This window comes from Natrix helvetica (genome assembly GCF_964273705.1).
Source record: "Natrix helvetica genome assembly, chromosome: 2".
Taxonomy (NCBI): Eukaryota; Metazoa; Chordata; class Lepidosauria; order Squamata; family Natricidae; genus Natrix; species Natrix helvetica.
Window position 1 is genome coordinate 53,996,533 of NC_138552.1, and position 25,964 is coordinate 54,022,496.

Genomic DNA, 25,964 nt, shown 5'->3' on the forward strand with positions numbered 1-25,964 from the left:
CTTTACCATGCTATTACCTGAGTCACCCCAGTTGCTTACAAACATTTGAAACAGCTTACCCCAAGCTATCTCAGTCATCTATTTATTACAGTTTTGGAGAGCTATAAAAAAAAAAACCACCATGCCTCTTAGGAAAGATGTTTTGGGGGTGAGTATACTCACGCTATGTGGATGGTGATGGATAAGACTAATTGGTTATCAGTGTATTAATAAAAGTTTTTTAAATTTTTGATAATACTTTAGTTCATTCAGAGTCTGCAGAAATGGAGAAGCTATAACAATATACAACTCTAAGGAAACTCCAACTGAAATATGTCCATAAAAAGGAAAAAAAACCATTGGATTTTAATGAAATATGAATTGATTATATTAAATTGAGTAAGATGGGTAGTATTTGCCTTGTCCTTCCAACAGTGGTCCATCTAATAAAGCTGCCTGAGTGCAAAACAGAATGAAATTGGTCTGCAGAATCCATCTTCCCTAAAAACACCTGGAGTAGCACAGCCAGCATTCTTTTTAGCATTGCAGATAATGAAATATGAATTTGTTGATAAACTTGTACAATCACTGGAATTCAAAGATGCTTTCCCATGATCCTGTAACCACCTCATTTAAAGCAGCCAGAAGTATTTTATCATAAAATGATAAAATCTGCAAAATTTAGCTGTTCTCTATCTATTGTAGATAGAAAAAGAAAAGTTAAGCAGTCAAAAAAAAAAAAGCTGTAATTTCTGACAACACATTACCTGTGACATCAAGATAGAATAATTGTAAATCATTCTGTTGGAAGATCAAAGGTTTCCTGGTTCGTTCCCAGCCGGGAGACACCCACTTGTGAAGACAGGCACCTGAAAGTTATGAGCTTTATTGAAGGAAAAAAAGGAATGGGAAGGATGAGACGCAGCTCTGTCGTTCCCGGGTCTGCAGCACCATATACAGTTTGGTCTTTCCCTATATACAGTTTTTCTTGCCCCTGGCTATAGTGTAAATTTAAATGAGAATAAAAGTTCCTTTATTGTGGATGATCGTTCTGATATTGATTCTCTTGTCTTTGGGTTTTGTTTGTCTGGTATCTTGCCCTTATGTTAATCTTATCATAAAACCTGAAGAGGATGTTTTCCTGTTATTCGGGGCGCTTATCAAAGAGATCTGTTTTATGCAGATGGTCATGGTGTTCGTGTTATCTTGTAATCATTGCTAGATTCGGGGGTTTTCCCAACTCCATTATCCTTTTCCTAATCCTATTATCTTATCTCCTTTGTGACCAAGTGTAACCTCTTCCTGTTTACGTGTGCGTGTTTTCCTCTAGCTTTGGTCCCTGATTATGTATTCATTAATTCATTCCTGTTTGTGCTCTCTGGGTTATTTTTCGTTACCTTACTACAATCCCTTAAAATCAAACCAGATGTGTACTGGATATTTTCACAGCTTGAGTTATACTGATGACTGCTATGAATTTTGGCATCCAGAAGTCAAATGCCCTCTCTAGCAGACACACACATACAGGGTAAAGCCTTTATTTGCCTTTTGCCATGGATGATCTAGACAAATTTTGTATTTTTCTTTAGTTCTCCGTCAATCACCTTTTCCTTTGCCTACCCTATTGTAATTTTTCTTGGATTATTTTGTTTTATGAAATACGGGGTAGTAATATTTTGAAAAATGAAGTTTTGAGCAAAAGATTTCTATTTGATTACTAATTATGCATTGCTTATCTCAATTAGCAAATGATCTTGTTTTTGAATATAAATAACTTTGGAAGAAGTCAAAGTTGGAACAAATGCAAGTTTCTGAAAAAGCCAATTATCTAGACCAATTGCTCTAGATAATTGGCTCTTTCTAGATAAGTGCATATAGATGAGGTTTGCATATCAAACTAGATCACATTTTGGTTTAACTAAAGTTTGTTAAATAAATCACAGTGACTGGGTTCTGGCAAATACTCTAAAGCAAACAAATTGCACCAGGGCTAAACATGTTGCACAAACCCAGTCAAGATGTTTTCCTAATTTCTCTTATTTTTGCCCCATTTGAGCCCCTGTTCTAAAATACAGCCAGCCATTTTCTGAAGTTAAGTTATATTTCAGTGAAATGTTTCTTGATCCATCCCACATTTCTACTCTTAGGTTTTTTTCATGAATTCTATCACTTAGTGGGTGGTCAAAAAAAATACAAACATGACCTAAACAACTTCATTTGACAAACAGAAACACAACACCCACTTTCTATGGTTTCTTTTTCTATTTACAGAATGATTACAATTGCTTTTCTCTTTAAAACTAAACTTTTGAGCGTGTCCCGGCTGTCCATATTTAGCGAAGAGAAATGCACTTTTTTAAATGCAAGTTAGGAAGTTACGATAGCTTGTGTTTATTGGATTAGAGCCAACTACCAGACCTGGAATGTAGGAGATGCCTGGATTTATAGATGCACTGAGACTCTTAAATGCTGCATTTTTTCTAGTTCATCTTTGACCTAATTCAGATATTATGTATCTTTAATCATTTCAGTGTGTCCAAATGTAGAAGTACTTTTACATGCAATCCAAATGTGTATTTGCAGGTGCCAATTTCATTTAATAATGTTATGCATGTAGGATTTCCTGACCTTCCATTACAAACTACTTTTTGGTGTCAGAGTTATGTTCCAGGACTTCTAGCTTGTGTGTGTGTGGGGGGGGGGGGGAATGACACATGTTTCCATTTCTAAAAGAGAACAATCTTGTATTGTCATCTAATCAGCATCCTTTTCCAGAAACTGATGGTTTTCTGCAGCTTAATATTTAACGTAGTAAATGTTTGCAAACAGTAGTTCAGAATTGCAGAATCCAATTTTGGGAAGAGCCATGACGATGCAGTGGTTAGAATGCAGTATTGCAGGCTAATTCTGCTGACTGCCAGCAGTTCGATTCTCACTGGCTCAAAGTCACCTCGGCCTTCCATCCTTCCAAGGTTGGTAAAATGAGGAGCCAGATTGTTGGGGGCAATATGCTGACTGTGTAAACCACGTAGAGAGGGCTGTAAAGCACTATGAAGTGGTATATAAGTCTAAGTGCTTTTGAAATTGCTATCCTCTACCACACATTCTGGTAGAGACGTTCCCTGAGATGAGCGCCACATGAGTCCAAAAGCTTAGAAGACTAAACCTCTGGTCCCGATTACTCACCGAGATTAGATTGTGCAACATTATCCTGGGACACATATATTTGCCTTCATTTGTGAGTTCAAAATTACCTGCAAATCAGTATTGGCTCTCCCTTGGAAAAAGTGATGGACCAGCTGAACCAACTTTCTCAGTGTTTATTCTCTGGATGACTCTGCCTGTTGCTAAGCAGAAAACAGTAGGTGATAAGCAGATCTGATGCATTATAAAGAGACCAGCAGAATCCTTAACTGCAAGTGCTTTACAGTATAACAATGGAGCATTTCAAAAGCTAATAGATAAGACTGGATAAGTCTTAGATATATGCAGTACAAGCAGGTTTGTTATCTTTCAAACCTCTGTACCTTCAGATGCTGAAACAACATAAAAGCATTATGGGAATATAATAGTTGGCTACAGATTTCAGAATTTATGGCTTTGTTTCCTGTTTCCTGAATATCCCAGTGTAGCATGACATTTAGCTGGGGTGTGATTAGATATTTAGAAACTTGTGATTTTGTTTGCCTAAAGTAGTGAGGTGTAAAAAAAAATAGCTCACCGAAGGTTGGTGTGTGCTACTTTAGTGATTAGTCCCTGCACCCTTCTTTGCACATAAATAAAGCTTTAAAAATGATTCCACCTCTGGTATGTTTTGATTGAGCCCGGCACCCCTCCAGTGCTCCTGGGATAACAAAAGGAGATATTTTTCTTGGCGCTAATCTGTATAATACTTAACCAGTTTCTAGGGGGACACAAAAATGGCATAACTTGATGTTGCACTCCTCATCTCACTAAAATCCTGAACATTATGATTGCTATGACCAAGGAAGCCAATTTAACCTCCTGGTTGCTTTTTTTTCGTATCTTTTCCAATTCTGCAGTGTATTCTTCAAAAAGCAGCAGTCACAGCTGTACACAGTACTGCAAAGTATTTGTTTAGGAAATGTCTATATTAGCAGTGTGTAAATATTTACATAATCATTTATATATCTGCTGTTAAATTTCTACCTTGTTTACAATTACAAAACAGTACGTTAAACCATAATTAAACTCTGAGGACTGCATTCCACCTAACTGCGTTTTGTTTATTGAAGAGCAGTATTTTACAGCCTTTTTAAATAATAACAATATAAAGACTTTCTGACTTCAGAAAGCAGGCTGGCCTCTATCTCCCTCCAGCCCGGTTGCTAACCCTAACCTATAGTGCTCTAACCTAGATGGTATATACTAGCTAGGTAGATTACACAACTAGTGATGACCCAAGCCATAAGGGGCATTATAGGTAATTGTGGAGAGTAAAGAAGGTGACCTGGATGGAAATATGCAGGAGCTTAGACCACCTTTACATTTAAAAATGGTTTATTTAAGCTACTGATGTTGAATAAGGATAGAATGAAAGAGCTTTGAATTCATGATATCTATGTTTGCCTGATGGATTTCATTAGAACAGTTGATGTTTACAGTGGGACTGAAATTAACGCAAGCAAACGAGGTAAAAGTATAGAGTACATTTCCTCAAAACCACAGTTCATCTTGCTCTTTGTTATCAGAACTGGAGGCATAAGGCTTTTATAATCAGACACAAATTCACAAAATGAATGTTTAATTAGAATAAATATGTTCTCAATCTAAATCCAAATGTTACCTTTAAATTATGTTCATAAAACGGATGATTAGGAAGCATGGTACATTTTATAATTTATGCACATCTTGTTAAATATCCTTACTGCACACATTCTAAAACTTAATTTTTCAGTTGAATAATATTTAGAAGGAATACAACTGACTAATATTGCAAATGAATTTTCCCTCAAAAAAAACCTGATCCCCCTTTGCTGAGTGCAGATGTTTGCTTAGTTCTCATTTACCCAACTCATTTTACTCTATTTTGCCTTAGGTCAGAAATAATGATACTTTTCCAAACATAGGTTGGCAACCAGTATTTCTGATACTTATTGTTAGTCAAACCTTAAGTCTTATTTAGAAATGTGTATTATTTAGAAGAGTACCGGCAGAGTTAATCCTCCTCCTTAAAAAATTTAACCTCCTGTTGATTACACTCATCTTTATGTATCCGTAAGGACTAACTGATAAGGTTAAATAAGAAAGTGAGAACAGGTATCTACCACTCTAGAATTTTAGAGTTCAACTGGAACTAGCTTGCCGATTGCAACTTTTCAGTTGTGCCATGATAATAATATGGGGCCAGTCAGCGAGAGACTTTGAAGTTATGGACAGGTTCTATATCACGAGAGATGATTCTCAATAAGTTGTAAACATGTGTTGGAAGAAATGCCCTTCTCGGTTTGGCTCCAAGTGGGGAAAAAGACACTGGAGACATGGAGGCTGCTTGGAAAGATGGTTTTAATGGTGGACAGGACCACATGGCTTGAGTCCTGAACAGAAAAGGTGATCACATGCTTCGATGTTGGTGGAGAAGAAGAGAAGAGAAGAGAGGAGCAGAGAGGAGCAGAGAAGGGGTGAAGAAGGGCTTGCAGGGCTTTTTATAATCTGTTCTGCCCCACCTATCTGTTTCCTGTTCCTGTGTAAGAAATGTATTCTGATTGGTTGCCAGACTCCCATGGGCCCGTGCAAGGGCAACCCTCTAGGCTGAGTTTTGAATTCAGGTTTGATTGAGTTCAGCTGCCATGTGGTCAGTTGAGTAAAGGCTTATATTATCATGCCTTCATTGTCACTGCCAGAACTCTACACCCATCCCCCTGGAGCTGAAGGGGAGAACTCTTTATTAAGTAAAGTGGACTACCTTGGCCTTCTTAATGGCCCATTGACAAAGTGTGGAAGCTGCAGGAATTTACTTTGTGTTTAAAATGTGTTTCTCCCTTTTTCACATCCAGGAAATATAATATTCTGCCTTTTCAATATTTCCTAGGATATTTCATTTTTCTGGGAGAGGGCTAGGTGATAGCTTCCTACACATGTTTGTACCATTCTTGGATGAGACCAAGTGCCCTCCTGCCCAGAATCACTTTATGGACCTGAGTTTGCAACAAGATGCCAAAACCCAGAATTTTTTTTTTCTTTGTTACCAAAGTATTCCAGTTGGTCTTCTGCACCTTGAGCTTCTTTTTCCACAGTGTCTACCGGTTGCCCTGCATTTCCGGTCTAAGCCTCCAAGAAAAAGAAGATGAATAACAAGAAAACATTACACAAATCACGATCCATGTCTGGCAGCACAAAAATATACCTCATAAACATTTCTTGATTCTGTAGCCCAGCCATGTCTACTTCTACTTACCTACCCAATAGAATAGAAGCTCATGATTTACTGATTATCCAGTGTTCTGATAAAATAACTCACGGAATACCACACAGTTCCTGGAGAAAAGGGAGGAGGGCCTTTGTTTCCCCAAAATGGTTGGATTCATTATTCATGCCCACCAAATTGTTTTTGTTTGTTTTTATGGTACAGAAGCAAGGAGAATCACCTGGTGTTCTATTTTCCATCCCTTTACTGTTGTCATTAAGTACATAATCCCAGGCCTGGAATAACAAAGACCATGTCCTTTGGGACTGTCCATACTAATTACCCACAACATTGCTTCTAGTGGCTCTGGAAAGTTCTTGCCTTTTGATATATAGATATAAATAATGTAAATTGTTGTCTACTGTTCTTCTCTTTACTTCTTGCTTTTGCCTGCCTTTCATCATATTCTCCAGTTAACTGCTAGATTCTTGATGTTTAACAAATAAACAAGCAATATTGTCAGCTGAACTGAGTGGTGTGTAAGATTATTCAGATTGAGATATGGGAATTGATTTAGAATTGCAGCTGATTGCAAACTAAACTGGCAATTGCTGCCAATGAAAGGAAAGAGAAAAACATGACCAACAGAAAGTGGATAGATTTGGCAATGGTGGTAATGGATTCTCCATTGGTAGACTTGGTAGTTTACCTTTAAAAATTGTTTCCCATTTTAAAGTGATAATTTTGAGGTCAACTTCTGTGATTTTTAAAAGAGAAATTTACAAATAAATCCTTAATGTTTTCACTTTGGAGCTCTGGAACCAAAATAGCAAATGAGAGACTGAAAAAATATGCAATGATAGCAATATGACACAGAAGAATTCTTATATATGAAAGTATTCTCATCACGCAATGGAACAACAGTCCTGTATAGCCGGTGGTATTGCATATCTGTAAACAAACAGCTTTAGAGTTTTTTGGAAGAATTTATTGAAAATCCTTTTCTTTGACTCAGATGACTTCCTGTTACTTCTGCTGTCTCTCTTCTTTAATCAGTCAAATGATGCTCAGGAGTAGGAGTAGACTTTTTGTTGCAATGAATTCTAGAGCAGAATGTCCAACTTTGACAAACTTTAAGACTTGTGAACTTCAACTTCCAGAATTTCCCAGCCAGGCAAGTCTTAAAAATCTTGAAAGATGCCAAGATTGGACACCTCTGTCCTAGAGAGTTTTCAAGAATTACAAATAGAGGCAGCCCCAGTTAACCATACAGACTTCCTTAAACAATAATAACAAGAATTCTTTTATCTGTATTAATTTGGCCAACCACTGAATAGTTGGAACCATATGTATATCTTTCCAATACTGAACAATAGGTTTTTGGCTGTAAGTAAAGTACAGAAATAGTCTTTTTGATGTCAGCTCCCATGTGATAGAGATAAGCTTCAAAAGGATTCAAACCTCCAGAAATATTAAACCTCAAAGTTAAGTTAATGCATTTAATAACTTATTTTCCAAATTAAATGATTTGGAATAAAATTGTTGATTGCAATGTATTGATTCCACTGCATTTCCAACCTCATAAATGCAATGAAGTCATTTCTAAAATGTTTTTTGTTAAAAAACAGATGTAATCTAAAAAATTATTGAATTTTTTATTTTTAAATACCTCTTTATTAGTTAAGTAAAACATGCAAATTAAAAAGGAAAGGGATAGATAGGATGATAGATAGATAGATAGATAGATAGATAGATAGATAGATAGATAGATGATAGATAGATAGATAGATGATAGATAGATAGATAAGACAGACAGACGTATTTTTTAAAAAATAAAAGAATAACATAATTAAAACAAATTTTGGGTAGGCACCCCTTTTTTTCTCCCCGCCCCCTTCCTTGCTACTTGAATATTTTAATATTTTACTGTGGACATTATTACTCATTCCTATTTGGATTGTTTGAATTATTAAAAAAAACATTTCCCCCCCAAACCAAATAACCAAATTATTATGTGTTTTATGTACCTTGGTGGTTTCATACGCAAATAAAAGTAAAGTTGTCATCACAAATAAAAATACTTGATGTTTCTAACCTTACTGGCAGCTATGAATAAACCATTGGCTATGAGTTTACTTTGGGGATAGGTGTTACTGATGGTTAACACTGGAATTACAGCTAAGTCTCCGACCATATCAGTCACAACTATCTTGTGTACCTCTGTTCTTTTCAGCTGGTCTATGTGTCATCCCCAAATGCCATCTTGAGTAATCACTATAAAAGTTTGAGTTGTTTGTGTTGCTCACTTACACTCTAGTTTTTGTTAATATAGTTAGTCTAGTACAGAAGTGTTGTGTTTCTGTATGAGAAGTTCTGAGTTATTTCTGCTACAGTATTTGTTCCATATGACTCTCAAAGTATGTTGGATCTAAGAAGCAGCCTAAGAATAACATCTCTTAACTTTTATTTGTTCTTGTACTGCATGTGCTATATTCAGAAAAAATTCAATTTTTTTTTTGAATCAGTATTATATTTTCCATAGAAATTGGTCAGCACTGATGTTCCATGTTTGATTCCATTTCTTTCCAGAAATGCCTGGAACTATTCGGCTATAAATTGTCTTTAATAGTCACTGTTATGAAACATTGTTCTCACAAAGAGTTTTAGTAACACATCTGTCGTATGCATACTGAGGTAATTGGAAATATCTCTGATCAGTCTGAACTTATATTCACCAAACTAAAAATGATGTGCCATAAATGATCCTTCAAAGTCTATATGAATTATTTGCTCATCAAAGTACATTATTTGAATAAGTAAAGAGCTATTTTTTTCCATCCTCAGGCAACATAAATAGTCTAAACAACTCATTGCAAATGTTTAATTGATTGGTCTATGCATGGTAATCAAGCAAAATTGCAAGTTGGTGTCTTCAACTTTACTACTTCAAGATGTTGGCCCTCCAAAACTTCAGCTCCCTCATAATGCTACCACTGTTAAATGTAAGTTCCCTATATCACTGATAGATAAAGATTTCTCTTGTCTGGTCTGTCTTGACTCTAGGCGGCAGTGTTCATCTCAGTTTCTTAGTTGATGGACCCAGCGTTGTCCAAAGACATTTCCATGGTGATGTGGCCAGCATGACTATGTGCCAAAGGAACATGAAACAGTGTTACCTTCCCATTGAAGTGGTACTTATTTATCTATTCGTATTTGCATGCTTTCGAACTGCTAGATAGGCAGGAGCTGTGGCAAGGACTGGATCTCACTCCATTGTGTAGTATTTGGGTTTCAAAGCACTCGATACCACTCCATAAACTGAGATTTTTACTGGGTATTTAAGCCCTTTTGGATTGATGTGTTGACTTTAGTCTTGGATTTGTCCTGGTTTCTTTAAATCATCCCAGTTGGAATGTGAAGACTCCTTTGAAAACATTAAAGGAACCCCAATATGATCTGGATTTCTGATAATGTTTAAATATACAGCTAAAATACAATATTAGGTATTGTACTTATAATTTCCAAATCCTTCAACAAAGATTCATGACCCAACCAGAGCTTTCATGGACTACAAATGGGAACAATAGAAATGAGAGAATAGGAATTAATGATTTTCAATGAAAAGATATTTAGAATGAAGTCCTCAGGATTCATATTGGGAGCAATATTTTTTTAAATTATTTATAAATGTTAGGGGTAATAAAGATGGATAAAGTGAAAGCTCTAATATAATCTCTCCACGTTGGTTGAGTTAATCTTGAAATAGGGAATGCTGTTCAATATAAGCAAAGGGAAATGTTGAAGATTAAACTGACATATAAAGAAATGTAAATTACATATACATATTTAGTAGACAAGGGCTGATCGGGAAAGGATTTCAGAAGTGTGATGGATGTTGCTGCTGCTGTTACAAACAAGAAAAAGTTGGAATAATATGGAATAGAATAATTCAATGATGACTAGTACATAGTGTAGAGTTCCAGTCATTACACCATAGACCAATGTAAAAGCTTTAGAGAATTAAAACAGTTTGAATCATCACCTTTCTATATATAAACGTATGACCTTCCTGATACATACGAATGGCCTTTGCAATGTTAAATGCTGGACTAGACTATCCTTTAGTCTGGAGGGGCAGGGCTCTTTAATCTCAAGCATTTAGAAATGACTAAGGTTGGATGTTCTGCCAGAAAATGGCCCTGGAATGCAGACAATAGAGTAGTTGCCAGTTCGACATACTTTGGGGTAAAGCACAAAATATTTGGACATTAATATATTTGTAACTCTTTTTCTTCCAAGAAACTTCTTCAAAAATTCACCAGACATGATACTTGCTAGACCTTGTGGTAAAAGCGAAAAGAGATTATTTTTGAGCACAATACCCAATTGGATGCAAAAAAAAAAAAAAAAAAAATATGGAGGTGGAATTCAACAAAAATGAGCCACTGGGGAAATTGTGTAGTTGTATAGCGCCACTTCACTGATAGAATGGCTTGCTAAACATAAGGCATTTCATTTCTATCGAATCAATGTTTACAGTTTGATTGCGTCCGAGTATAAAGAAAAATAGTGATAGTACTTTAGCATAAGTTTTCCTTCATTTTATTTATTAAATTTAAAGCAAATAAAAACAGATATAACTAATTTAGAAAAAAAGAAGAAGCTTTCAATTAAAAATTCCCTGGAAATCCCATAATGCTTTCTCCTTTATTTCTTATATTGATAGTCAAAATGATCCCCTAGGAAACTATGAGATATGGTAGAGTTCTGAAGGTTTAAATTAAAGATGTGGAATGTACAAACAGTCCAATGAAGGTGGAGCATGTATGGCATAATGAAGCAAAACAAGGATGCTGCTCTGGAGACAGTTTGAAAAAAGGAAGACCCAAGTAATGTTTGTTTGCTTTTCAGCAACATAATTCTCTTACCAGGGTTCAGAGGCCCTGCCTGCTACATATTATAAAAATAGCAATCCATCAGGCATTCAGTTGGAGAAAGCTATTCTAGAGATCATTGTTCTCACGTTCTTTTTCATATCACACCCTCAATTCCTCTAGCCCAGGGGTGTCCAAACTTGGGAACTTTTAAGACTTGTGAACTTCAACTCCCAGAGTTGAAGTTCACAAGTCTTAAAGTTCCCAAGTTTGGACACCCCTGCTCTTGCAGTTATGAAGCATTTTTTGAAAATACTTCACCTCTTCTTTGATAAGCTTTCCTTACCCAAAGTTTTTGGATATTTTTTTACCACTGCTACCCCCATAAAGCAGAAGTTCTCAAATGTTTGGCTTACAGTTTGGTAGAAGCTGTCTTATATGCCGAAGATCTGGTTTAGTTTAGACCTCCATGGACCAAAACTTCTCCAGCATCCCTTTCTCTTTCTGTGAAGACTCCCAGCTGACCCGTTATGTACATTCTCTATTCGCGTCCGCCCACTTCACCCTCCAGTTTAGGGCGCCGTTCTTCCAAAGGAAAGGAAGGATGGCGGATGAGAAGCCTCCCCCGCCGCTGCTGGGTCACAAGCCGAGGAAAGCAACCCCAAGGCTTCCTCAGTCTTCCGGAGAAATAGGATAGCCGGGGACCGGGGGTGTGGGGAGGGTTGGTACTACAGAGAGGTTGGGATGGGACTATGGGCGCGGCAGGACTTGGGGCGTTGAGCGCTTAGCCAAGAGCGCCCTACTTCCAGCGGATCTCGGTCTTGAAGCGGGATGCAGCCTTTCGGCTGGCCATTTCGGGAGCCCGCTTTCGCCTTGAACTGCACCGAACTGGATACTTTATTGGCCCAAGTGTGATCGCCGATGCCTTCGGTCCTGAGTTACTAAAGAGGCCCCGAGGCGCCCGCCTTACTTCTCGGCTGTTTCGCGAACGGGGTGCCCCACCTCTACCCCTCTTCCCTCCCCCTCCCGCTTTTATTTCGCCCTCCACCCGAGTCTTCAGGAGCAGCTCTTCGCCCCCCCCCCTCGCGGAGAGGAAAGCCGGGCGCCGATATGAGCGCCAATTTGCGCTCGGGCTTCTACTTGGGCAAGAAATCCGCGCTGCTGCTGGCGCTGCTCCCGGCCGCCTTGCTGCTGGCGCTCGTGGTGCTAGCGATCCTCTACGGGCGTTGCGCGCGGGGACCGAAAGAATCCGAGCGGCTGACTCCAAGCGTTGCGACGACACCCTGGGCCAACGTCAGCGCGGAGCCCACGGCGCGGCCCCCGGGACCTTGGGACCAGCAACGCTTGCCCCCGCACGTCGCGCCCATCCACTACTCGCTCCTGCTCTGGCCTCACCTGGCGCCCGGCCTCCCCGAGCCCCGCACGCACTCTGGACAGGTGAACATCACGGTGCGCTGCCGGGAAGCCACCTCCGCGGTGCTCCTGCACAGCGCCGAGCTGACTTACCAGGGCGCTTCAGTATGGGGCCCGCTGGAGGAGGCGGACGACAACTCCACCCGCAGCATCCCACTGGGGGAGGTGTGGACGGCCCCTGGGAACCAGTACCTGGTGCTCGAACTGCTGGAGAACCTGAGAGCGGGCAGCCTCTACGAGCTGCGGTTCGCCTTCCAGGGGAAGATTCAGCCGGGGCCGGACTACTTCGGGCTCTTCCTGAACACCTACAAGGATGAAGGCGAGAACAGGTAGGTCTTGTTCTCAAGGATGCCGCTTGGCACCCTTAATAGGGCTGATGATAATAGGACTTAATATAGATGATGAGAAGTCACTACCTGGAATCCTATCCGAGGAAAGAAAGGCCCAAGGCACATCTAGGGAGCTATTCTAAGGCCACCATACCATTATCATCATGCAGATTAATATAAGAAGAAAGGATGCTCTGCTTCCAAAATAGAAGGAAATGAATTTCGGTGACAATGCATCCTGCTGATTGACCCAGATTATTACATGTTTTTAAATGATAAAGGGTATTAAGTAACACTTCTGTGATCAGCTGATACTCCCTGGAATTGCCCAAGATCTTTTATAACTGCTGCACAGTAGGCTACTTTTTGTTCCTTCTTGGGAGAAAAAGATACAGGATGGGACAATGGTGCAGCTTGATCATACAGGCCCTGAATTTAATGTATCTGTGGTCCAGCCAGTTGTATTGATTTTGCTGTGAAGCACCCAATTTAGAACGTAGAGAACGTAAAATAATAGAGTTGGAAGGGACCTCAGAGGTCTTCTAGTTTAACTCCCTGTTCCAGCAGGAGACTCTATATCATTTCAGACAAATAGTTGTCCCATCTCTTTTTGAAAGCCTTTAATGATGGAGCACCCACAACTTCTGAAGGCAAGCTATTCTGTTGTTTGATTGGTCTCACCCTTAGGAAATTTCTCCTTGGTCCTAGGTTCTTTCTTTGGTTAGTTAACATGCATTGTTTCTGGTTGTGCATTTTGGTGCTTTGTAAAATAGGTTGACTCCTTCATTTTTGTAGGAGCCCCTCAAGTATTTTATTGTGAGTTGTGTTTGTTAGTTGGGGAGATATTTGGCAAAATTGATTAAACGGAAAAATGGGCCTGCTTGCATTTGCTTTTTAAATCCCGTCAGTATGTCTCTACATAAAAAGTGAAAGATCATCAAAAAGTTCATCAGTATTGTAGAGCTGGGGCAATTTTTGCACTGTCAGTTTGAAACAATCTCAAACTTTCCAATGGAAAGAGCCCATCAAAGAGGCATGGATGACTTTCCTACCTTTCTGTAGTTGACTAGGTTGTGCCAGTAGGATGAAAGGTGGATGTCTCAGCTCTCTTCTCCCTGAGATCCTCTGCTTTTTGCACCCTGGTGTCCACACCTTTCTGTCCTAATGTAGCTGCTTACTGATTTCTGCTGCCATTGCCTGTAAGTCACATGTATGAATTTACCTGATGTTTTCCCACATAACCCTGGCATGTGAGACAGGTACAAATTTTACAGGCTATGCCATCGTTGAAGAATAAACCAAAAAGTAGAGAAAAATAAAGTGGATAAAAATGAAATAAATTCAGTAGTGTAAGGCATGTGACAAGGCAGTCAGCACTCCTTCTCCTTCATTCTCACAAATTATTTATTTTGTTAGATTTTTATCCTGTCTTCACTACTTTACAAGGAACTCAAGGTGGAGAACTTACCTAATATTCCTTCCTCCTCTTTGTTTCCCCACAACCACAATCTAAGAAGTGGTTTGGGCTGAGAAAGAGACTGGTCACTCAGCCACTTTTAAAATGGGACTACTGTCTTGGTTTCTAGGCCCACACCTTAACCACTACTTTGTTTAAAAAGGAGGAAGGAATGTCAAAATCACTTGTAAGAATTGCATGCAAAAGCAGGGCTGGAGGAAACAAACTTGTAAAGCTGATGTTTTCCCACATAACCCTGGCATGTGAGACAGGTACAAATTTTACAGGCTATGCCATCGTTGAAGAATAAACCAAAAAGTAGAGAAAAATAAAGTGGATAAAAATGAAATAAATTCAGTAGTGTAAGGCATGTGACAAGGCAGTCAGCACTCCTTCTCCTTCATTCTCACAAATTATTTATTTTGTTAGATTTTTATCCTGTCTTCACTACTTTACAAGGAACTCAAGGTGGAGAACTTACCTAATATTCCTTCCTCCTCTTTGTTTCCCCACAACCACAATCTAAGAAGTGGTTTGGGCTGAGAAAGAGACTGGTCACTCAGCCACTTTTGCAAGCCTAAAATGGGACTACTGTCTTGGTTTCTAGGCCCACACCTTAACCACTACTTTGTTTAAAAAGGAGGAAGGAATGTCAAAATCACTTGTAAGAATTGCATGCAAAAGCAGGGCTGGAGGAAACAAACTTGTAAAGCTGCAAACAGTGCAGATAACGTATCAGAATAATCTCCCATAGAATGTTACAAAAGACAAGAGAGGTTGTAACAAATTATAATCTGGGATGGACCTGTTAGTAGGAAAGGAGGCCAAAATAAGCGGTAACACTTTGCAAGATGCACCAAACCTGTAGTCAAGATGTTTGTTGTTATTTGCACAAGGCGAGCATTCTTTTTATTTGAAAACTTGTTGAAATTAAAATAAATTGACTTTCTTTTTCTGTAATGCCCTTGACAATCCATGTCATTTTATCTTCTGAGCAAGTGAGACATAAGGTCAACTCCTCTCATTTGGCAGTATGTTTGCTGTTCAAATAGCAGCGTGTTTTGAAACATGCTAATAACGAATCCACTCTTTCCTATCCTGGCACTCTCTCTGACTTGTGTGGTTATTCTTTCCTGGAATTGTCATCTGACACATCTGGAAAACACTAGGCTCATCCTTTACTTCCTTGAACAAATAGAAATTGTGAATTATTATAGGTGGGGCTCATATATTCTGCTAAGTACTGATGCATTGAGCATGGTGTGTTGACTAATCTGCAGTTGACTGGATTCCTATGTACCGTAGTGCTAATACATAAAATAGAACTGGGTAACTTTTTTGCAATCAAAGGTAGTGCAGGTACTCTCTATTTAACAACTATCCTGTTTGACAACTGTTTGTGATGGTGCTGAAAAAGTTACAATTGTTGCAGCATTCCCTACAGTGATTGAGCTTTGAATGCTTCACAGCTGGCAGGCATTTGGCACCATTGCAGCATCTTGCAGTCATATGATTGCCATTTGTGACCTTCACAGCTTCTCAGAAGCAAAATCAATGAAGAAGCTGTCAGTAAAATTGCAAGTTATGTTAATGCTATGTTTTACTTAAGGACCATGTCACCAAGCAATGGACTTGCTGGTCCCAAATGTGGCAGTTAAGGGAGGACTACCTGCACTAACATTTTTCCCCTGAAACTGAGAATCACAATGTAGATCAAATCATACGGCATACAGTATGCGGAAAGGGAGTTGATGTTTTGAAGGAATTTTTGGGAATTCCTTAGACAGAGAGAAAGAAGAAGAGGGAGGGAGGGGAAGAGAGGGAGGGAGGGAGGGAGGGAGAAAATATGAATGAGCCTGTCTACACCACAGTTTGAGGATGTTGCCTACCTCAAGATGGGGGAAATTGTACCTTTACTTTTCAACAGTCAGAGTAGGATGGGTAGTGGTGGTTTCCAGGGCTACAGCTTACCCACTCCTCTCATAAATCATGGTTTACCAACTACACTTTCTGGGTTTATACAATGTTACACCAAAATCAAACACAGCATGGGAGTTTCCTGCCTGGGGACATTCAGCATAATATTTATAGCATAATACTTATATACTTAAAGCTGCTCTGAAAAGAGCTTAACCATGTAAAACATAATTGTCATGGTGTGTGCACCATGTAAAATATGATTTATAGTTCACTGACCTGTCTTTTCTACTGTAATTTAATCAGTGAAATCCCCATGCGTTACTACGCTAAGCTTCAGAACTCCACATGAATACAAGTAACTTCCTATATGTGAAATTGTCAGGCAGCCCATTAAAGTACATTTAAAACTGGGTAAGTTTCAACTATAACATGAACCATAAGACATGTGGAATATATTGTAGTGGACAAATAATGAATTGAGACTACAAATTCTCTCTCCCTCCCCCATGGCTTTCCCACTTGCACAGATAAAATAAGATCAGCTTGAGTGCTGCAAGAACAGTGAAGTTTCTGCTGCCCTAAAATCCCTTTTAATGCTGTTGCAGCAAAAACCATGAGGAAGCCCTAATCTCTTCACATACAGATTGGTGTGTGTGGGGGGGGGCATCCTCAACGAGGAAAGTTTGTTAATAAGTTGAGAAACCGAAGGCATTCTGTGCTAATCCAGCACTCCAGTTGCCTGCTTATCTTCGTGTTCCATCCTCCTCTTTAACAATGGAACCCTCAGCTGCTCTGTCTTGTTGCGAGGGTTGGCCTTGGTTTTACAATAGCAAAATAACTTTTTTTTAACTTCGTTTAACATGAAGCTTCTCCAAATCTTGTTCATGAATCAGATCCCTTAGATTTCCCACCTCTCAACCTCAAAGAATCTTTTTTATTGGTTGGGGGTGGTGGTGGTGGTCCCTGTTTCTTGGAAAGAATAAAGAGTTGCAATCGGTGTACTCCTTTCTTTGGCAAATTTCCACAATATCTTTACTGTATATGTGTTTGTGTGTGCATATAATTTATGACTAAAGAGAAAGTAAAAATAAGAATAAAAAACGGGCATGTTTAAAAGACTGGATATGTATTTTTTTTTTAAAAAAAACCTTTGTCCTTGATTACATTTTCCTACATTTTATATTGGAATTAAGATTAAAAAGTGAGGATTTGGACCTAAACAAAACAAATAGGTATATTTAGCCTGAATCCATATGCTTTAAAGCACCTCAGCTTTCCATTCATCTAAAGAGAAGCAGCATTTCTGAAACCAAGAATGACTCTTCATTTCTTTAGAAGAATTTTTACTTATGCGAAGGGTTAACAAATATGCGCTGAAAAATAGCATTCATAATGCCAAATACAATGGCATGTGCATTGTATGGTATAGTGTTTTAGCAGCCTGGATGGTAACTGCCCTGGGACTTTATTTGCATAATGTTTCATGCCATCTGCCATTAGAGTCTTCAAAATTATGGAGTATGAAACCTTTGTATGGAACATGTTCATTTCTTTGGGTGATAAATTAGACTTGAAGTGGCAAGTCAGGGGAGACAGGTGCATTCACATCTCCAACCTAGGACAGAACAGAACAGGCTGAAGCTGAATAGTGCTAAGTTAGACGCACTGTTTGGTCACCAGTGTTCTCTATCAATTCCTATGAGATTTCTTATCTCTAGATAGGCAGAAAGGGAAGCAGGAAGGCAACTCCCCTGAAGGAATAGGGTTATGATTTGAGGGGCTTTGTGGATTCATGGTTTCTGATACAACAGGTAAAAGTCTATCTAAAAGGGCCTTTGGTTGGTATAACATTTAAACCAGTGGTGGGATTCACTTACCTTTCCTACCTGTTCACAAATGTGAGCATGCACTCACACTTGCTTCGCTTGCATGCACCGTGTCTACACATGTGCAGTGCCTTCTGTGCATGCACAGTGCTCATGCATTATGTCGGGGTAGATTGGTGGAGCCTCCTGCAGCCACGGCTACTGGTTCACCCAAAGTGGCTGAAGACCACCTCTGATTTAAACCTTACCTGGTTCCCATCATTGAAATATATTGTACCTATACCATTGCCCTGCGTTTATAGTTATTCATAGTTTTGACCAATAAACTATACTTACACAACTACCTGTTCCATTCTGAATTGCTCCAAGCTACTGGATCATATATGAATAAATACTTTTAGTGGCCACCATTCATCAATCAATGAAATCCCTGAGGAAGATATAGATAATGGCGCTGATTCAAAGAAATTTTAACCTGCTCAGGGCCATGCTGTTTTATTTATTTTTTCTTATTTCACTGTTATAAAGTTTTGTTTTATGTTTTAAAATTTATTGTGGCTCTTTCAAATTTTCTACTATGTAAGCCTCTAAGAGAGGCGTTATTTGTAGCAGTGAACAAATGCATTCCATAATTATTAGAATAATCTAATATTCCTTTCTTTTATACCTCAAAAGATGTTAAGTATATGTGTATCTTATTTTGGGGGATTGTAGGAGAAGAGCTATATTGGTCTAGGATGACAAAAATTTGGAAATCCAGTAGCATCATTTCTGACTAATGCTTTCTATTAAAAAGGCATAAGCTTTTGTGATCTGCTGTTCACTTCATCACATACCCAGAACAGCTAGATTAGGATTCATTTGAGGTGAAGTGGGGAATTAAGGGAACAGAAGGGAAAATAGGTTGGTTAAACAGATGCAGGGTACATGCGAGACGGATTACAAATACCTTATCAATTAATAATTGTGTAAAAATATCCATTGTGTTCAAGTATCCTGGAAAGTTGAAATATTCCAATTTTTCTTTCATTAGATCTTTTGTCCAAAATATTTGTCTTATGTTGAATCCAGAGGAACATTGCTGGCAGATGATAGCAATGTATCACATTGGAGAAAGACCATATGAAGGCACCTCTAACCTTGTGTATATGGTTGCTGGGACTGTGATTATGCTGTTGGTGTAAATGTAGGGGCAAATTAGATATCTGGTTTTCTTGCAGTCTTTGGTTCCCACTCTGGTATCATTCTCCTGTTGTTCCTTGTTGCTTCTGAGGTTCTGCTTCAAGCACGGTCCTGCCACCCATTGCCTAAGAAAGCTTTCAGTATTGCCTGTAACTTAATCATGCATTTCAATGCCTGGAGTTATGATAGGTGATAATCAGTGGTGTTTTGTTGTTCTGTTTCTTTGATCTGTCTTTTAATATCAAGGTTGACTCAGCCTCCCATCCTTCCAAGGTTGGTGAAATGAGGATCCAGATTGTTGGGGACAATATCCTGATTCTGCAAAAAACGCTTGGAGAAGGTTGTAAAGCACTATGAAGTGGTATATAAGTCTAAGTGCTATTGCTATTACTATCTCCTCCCTGGGAATGATCTGGCTTGACTGTTTTGTCTATTGGACTTGATGATGGGTGACTCGGTCTATTGAATGCCTGATTTAAGTTCATCATTGATCATCTGGGTTAAGTGCGTCAGAACAAATGTGGCTGTAGTGTAAAGGCTGATTATAGATGGTATAATTTGTGCTGATGATTTGTGCTGAATGGAAGGTGGAAGCAAGTAGGTATGGATGGCAATCTGTAAGTTTCTTGCATATTGTGATGTTAATGTCCCATGTATCATTTTAAGATCATTTTAAAATCATTTAAGATTTAAGGCTATGTGTGTAACTTCATTGGCTGTTGGGTTGGATTAGAGCAGCATCACCTTGAAGGTATTATTATTATTATTATTTCTTCGCACTTCTAGACCGCCCCCTCTCCCAAAAGGGACTCTTTGTATCTATGCAAATGTCTGGTTTTGCTTGCACGACTGTTTTAAAATGATTCAAATGATTTCTATTTGTATTCAAATTAGGCGGATTATTGTTTCACAGCTACAACCAACAGCTGCAAGACATGTTTATCCGTGTTTTGATGAACCTGCAATGAAAGCTACTTTTAATATCAGCATTGTTCACCATCCCAGCTACATTGCACTTTCCAATATGCCAGCTTTAGGTAAGTAAAGATTTAATATAAATAAAGTCTTATTTGAAACTGCTGGTGGTTTCATGAACCTACAATTTTGTACCTTTCTTAGTAGCAATAGGGAAGTGGTAAAACTGTACAGTAATTCTTCTCCTTAATGTTTTTTCCACTTTCAAGTTTGGACTACAGTTATGGAAAATCCTGATGATCTCCCATCCAAGTACTAATCAAGCCCATCCCTGTTTAGCTTCCGAAGCCTAACTATTATGTTACCCAGGTTGTAGCAACAACAGTACCATAGCTGAACAGTAAGATCCTCTGGATATAGAATAGAATATCAGAGTTGGAAGGGACCTTGAAGGTCTTCTAGTCCAACCCCCTGCTTAGGCAGAAAACCCTACACCACTTCAGACATATGTAAAATCTGAATGCCAGCACATTGAAAACTGAACTCTTTGCTCAACTTTGATTCCCCCCCCCACCCCCACTTTTTTTCCATTTGTTTTGCTTGGCTATTGTTTAACAGCAATCACATGTGGAACAAATTCTATCTCAATGAGTTCAGCTACAAATACCAAAGAAACTGTGTGGCTTGTTAATCAAGTAGCACCAGATTGGAAAATTAAATATCCTTCCAACTTGATGTTGCTTATAACAAGTGTTTCCTGCTGCTATGCTAGAAAGATAAATTGATAAGTGCAATAATATTTATTCTCTTTTGGTGGAAAATAGAAGCTAGATTCACACACTACCTACAACACAGGAAGCACTTTCATATATTTTGAATTCACTCACATCTTTTGCAGATGCTTCGAGTTGGCTATGTATTCCAGAAAACTTTGTCCCCCATCCCCCCTGTCCCCACCTAAGAAGATGAAGGTTGATTTCATGAGAGATGGAGATAGAGGAGTCTGCTTTCATATTCTCACCATATCAACCATGAGGTTGGGCATGGTGAGAAGAGTGATTGATCCAGAATCACCTAGTGAAGTTCCATGGCTGATGGTGGATTGGAATGTTATTACCTATGTAACCTTTATATCACACTTGCTGTCTTGGAGAAATGTGTTTATGAACGAGGTTATGAATTTCATTGCAGAGTTTGAAGAGACTATAAATTATCCTAAGGAGTGGATTTCCATTTTAAATCTTCTCTGCTCTGAAAAAAAAAGAATATTGATGTATTATTGGTAGAAGCAAATATCAGTATGCAGTATGATAGAAGCAAACCATTTTTTTTTGTGGTTGCATTACAGGACTTTTGAAATTTTAAGATATTTCAGGCTTAGCCCATTATATTTGACTGACTTTATTTTAAAAAGATGATGTTTTACCTCCCACCTCCCATAACATTTGAAAATCTCTGTTGCTGAACTTGATAACTATAATTGTTGGAAGTGGAGACCTGACATGGGCTATGGATTCCTCAATTCTGCAATGCAATATGAAGTATATGGAAAGTAATAAACTACACCATTTAGTTATGAAGTACAGTATTTTATGTGTGGTATGTAGCTAACATAAGAATCACTTTGGCGTAAAGATTAAGGCATCAGATTCTAAACTAAAAGACAAATTCTAGATGTACAAGCAGCTGAGTAACTTTCGGTGAGTTACTTTTTTTCAGCCCTGAGAAGAAGGCAATGGTAAACCACTTCTGAAAAAACTTGCAAAGTAATTGGGGACTTATGCAGGCAACCACCAAAGTCAAAAAGTGACTGGAAGGTACCAAAACAAAAAGCTAACATATATTTGGGTTGCTTCTTTATTTTTAAATAGATGTATCTGAGTATAAAGATGTGAATGACAGTGCACTGAGTGCTTTGATGAATGAAACTAAACCAATTAACTGGACTATCACAACATTTGACACAACCCTGAAAATGTCTACCTATATCACTGCTTTTGTGGTCTGTAATTTTGATTATGTCACCACAACTGAAAGAGGCAATCAGGTAAATAAAGTTCTTGAGATTACATTATACTATCAGTGTGTATTTGCATTTGTGATTAGGCTTTGTGTTACAGCAGGCATTCCTAAATTTAATTGATTAGTAACATTAGTATATATTAGTAACATATTATATATATGCATTATGTATATATAAACATGTATGTGTGTGTGTGTATGCGTGCACCCCCCCATGCAAACGTATACACGAAAGTATTCTTGAGATTTCCCTTTTATACAAAACATTATAATGAATGAATAGGCAGATAACATGTTGTAAAACAAAGCCCCAGCCCCTAATCGGGGGTTGGTAACTATGGCCACTTCATGAGCTGTGGATTTCAACCACCAGAATTCCTGAACCAGTCAGAAGTCCACAGATTGTAAAATTGCCATAGTTGCCCACCCTTGCTCTAAATTCATCTTTATTTGCAGCAATTACTTTAATGCCTAGAAAAGTTTCACTTGCGTGATAGAATTCGGAATAGTTTACCTGGGATAAACAAGTTTGCATGTTTGCTTTGGGCTCAGCCTTATTTCAGATTAAGACCAGATGATGCCCTAATCCAGTGGCTCACCAATGTTGCCCCCACCTTTAAGGCAAGAGATGGGAACAAATGTATTATCAGACACCACCTTCAAAACAAATGTTTAAACTTTTCTTTACTCCCTATGTGAAAGAAATATTTTATAACAATGCAGATTAAGGTTGCACATAGCAGATAAGGACAATTACCGGTACATTTTAAAAAAAAACTGAACTTGAGTGTGGCAATGAAAGAGTTAATAGTATCATAGCCAGAGGAAAAATTGTAATGCCTCCCTTTCCCTTGGTGCTGTGAGCAAGTGCTTATTTTTCTTAATGATTAATTCAGGGTTGTCTTGCCAGTTTAAATATGATTGGATGCAAACTTGATTTTTACTCATGCTTAAACTGGAATCATACTTTGCGTTAAACTAACATTTAGTTTGATACAATCTCCAGGATCATGTTTTTACAGTTTTATAAAGAAAAAGTGCACTTCCTGGGTCCTGTAAGATGACTCGGTTTAATGAGTGGCACTTGCAGTTTACCTATCCCATTTGATTGTACCAGATTGGAAAAACAGTTGAAGTAGGCCTTACACCATGAAGAACTGTTGTTGTATTTCAACCCTTTGTAAAAAGGTCTTTATGGTTCAGAGAGTTGGCTGAACTGGGGGTGGGTTCTGGCAGCCACTATTGCTGGTTTGCTCAGGGGTGCGCCGTGCGCACACGCACACACACACACACACGCACACTTGATATTTGCTTGATACATGCGCAGAAGCAAAAAACAAGATGGCGGTGCCTTTGGTGCCAACGGGAAAACCAGTTCAGGGATGTGGCAGACCTGGGTTGCTGCCAGGTCCAGCGACCCAGGCCGCCAAGTTACTATCGGTTCGGCCAAACCAGCCTGAACCCGTAGGAACCCACCTCTGGGCTGAACCCACTTTCTTATAGTTCATTCAGTAAATATAATTACTTATGCCTTAGTCACAATTCAGTTGGGCTACTGCAATTTGCTCTACTTGAGATTGTGTTTGCAGAATCTGCTAGAAGCTGTAGTTGGTCCAAATGGAACAGACTGAGTAGTTAATTAGAAATGCCTCTTGGTTTCACTGAATGAGACCATCATCCCATTGGTTGTCATTTGGTTTCCGGTGCAATTCAAGCAGCATCAGAGCTTATGTTAAAAGCCCTACATTGTTTGAGACCTACTGTATACACTTGCAAGACTGCTGTCTCCTAGGAGTTTCTTTCTATGCCATAAAGTCTAGTGGAAAGAGCACTTTTTGAACCCCATCCATGTGGGGTTACCATCACCAAGGACCATGAGGTCATACCTTTTCTGTTGCGGTCCTCTACTTTGGAACAGTGAAGGTAATCTCCAAACTAATTGGCATTCAGGAAAACCACTAAGGCCTGATTGTTCCAGAATGCTTTGGGGTTTGATAGAATAGTAAATCTCTCTGTAAAAGGCAGTAATAGTGGTTACTGATTTGGGGATATTTTATTTAAATTTCCTTGTTATTATTTTTGTATTATTTGTGAGCCACTAAGAACTTTTTTGCAATTGAGCAACATAAAATCACAGTCGACATAATCAGCCACATGTTGCTCAAGCTAAAATTGAGTATCCTAATTTTAAATTAAATACTGCATGAAGTCAGCCATTGTGGTTTGGAAACCTTAATATGTAACTTACTATGTTATGTGAAATCAACGGTTGTCTTTATTCATTTACATTTATATATTTATCAAATTTGCATGCTTTCTGACTCCCAACAACTCTGGCTACCTCACAATAGTTAAGGAAACTGCAATGCTAACCAAATAATAATAATAGGTTGATAAAAATGCTAAATCCTGTCTAAAGATATGACTGACTGTACGACAAAACTAAAAGGTATTAGAAGACATGTGTACACTATAAAACAGACAGATACACTAAAGATGACCTAATTATGGACTTGATTCTGACTAACTGAAATAATACTTCTGTTTTTTCTAATAGATACGTATTTGGGCTCGGAAGGGTGCAATTAAAAAAGGATTGGCTAATTATGCTTTAAATATCACAGGGCCAATATTTTCATATATGGAAGACTTACTAAACATCAGTTATCCTCTTCCAAAAACAGGTATGCTAGCTTGTGAACTTTTTAAAATGTTTAAAAGACTATTACGACTTGAAAACATAGTAGCTTCAAAATACTGTTGTATCTTATTTCTGGCCTTAATTTAATAATTTGTAATGTAACTATTAAAAGCCTGCATTACTATTGTTCAGAAAGTCATTGGTTCTCTTTGACAATTAACATTTTGATGAATACCATACATTTATTATATTGTATTTGGAATATTTATTACCTGGCTTTTCTGTTTAAAAAATGGCTAGAAGGACTTACAATAGATCATACATTTTTTTTCAAACAGACAAGTACACAATTTTCTATGGCAATTGTCTTTGACAATTGTCCCCAACCCCAGCCCATGGCTCATTTCCAGGGTGCAGCCTGTTGGGAACTGGGCTGTAGAAGTGGTGGGTGGGCTAGTGCATACACTAGCTGCATTTGTGAAAGCCGTACATGCGCGAAACCACCCCACCCCCCACCTCTACCAGTCCACTGAACCAGAAAGGTTGGAGACTGCTGGCCTATAGGGTATCACCAAATTTGTGGGAGTTTGATATTTCTGGATTACCAGAATGTTTAAAAGATGGCCAGATGGAGCAGCAACTATAGTTCTGCTCATCAAGAAAGTCCCTGCTGAAAGATGAGGGTGAAATTCCAGGACTTCCTGTACTTGTCTCTATTTCATGGAGTACTGTACTCTTATCCAGGGGTTTCCAATCTTGGCAATTTTAAGATGCCTGGACTTTTAACTTCCAGAATTTTCCAGCCAGCGTCCATGCAGCTCCCATTTTGCTACAATTACTGTTACATTTCAATGCAGTTTAGTTCCAGCTGACTGAATGTTAATACCTTTCTTAGACTTTATTTGGGGATTTAAAAAATACTGCTTTGGATTTAGTTATTTATTATTAAGGGAATATTTTGTTTGGTTTTTGTTTGATGTTGTAAACTGCCCAGAATCCTTTGGGGTCGGGTTATAAGTACTATAAAACAAGCAAGCAAG

The 25,964-nt window shown here is 38.5% G+C and overlaps 1 protein-coding gene across 1 annotated transcript in view; it reads left to right on the top strand.

Annotated features, from left to right (window-relative positions):
• The first annotated feature begins 12,038 nt into the window (after window positions 1-12,038).
• LVRN (laeverin) overlaps window positions 12,039-25,964 on the top strand; it is a 46,360-nt gene continuing 32,434 nt past the window's right edge. The window contains exons 1-4 of the mRNA XM_081943599.1: window positions 12,039-12,962; window positions 20,241-20,383; window positions 22,133-22,308; window positions 24,841-24,967. Coding sequence (XP_081799725.1) covers window positions 12,331-12,962; window positions 20,241-20,383; window positions 22,133-22,308; window positions 24,841-24,967 — 1,078 coding nt within the window. The 5' untranslated portion in view covers window positions 12,039-12,330. The remainder of the gene's footprint in view (window positions 12,963-20,240; window positions 20,384-22,132; window positions 22,309-24,840; window positions 24,968-25,964) is intronic.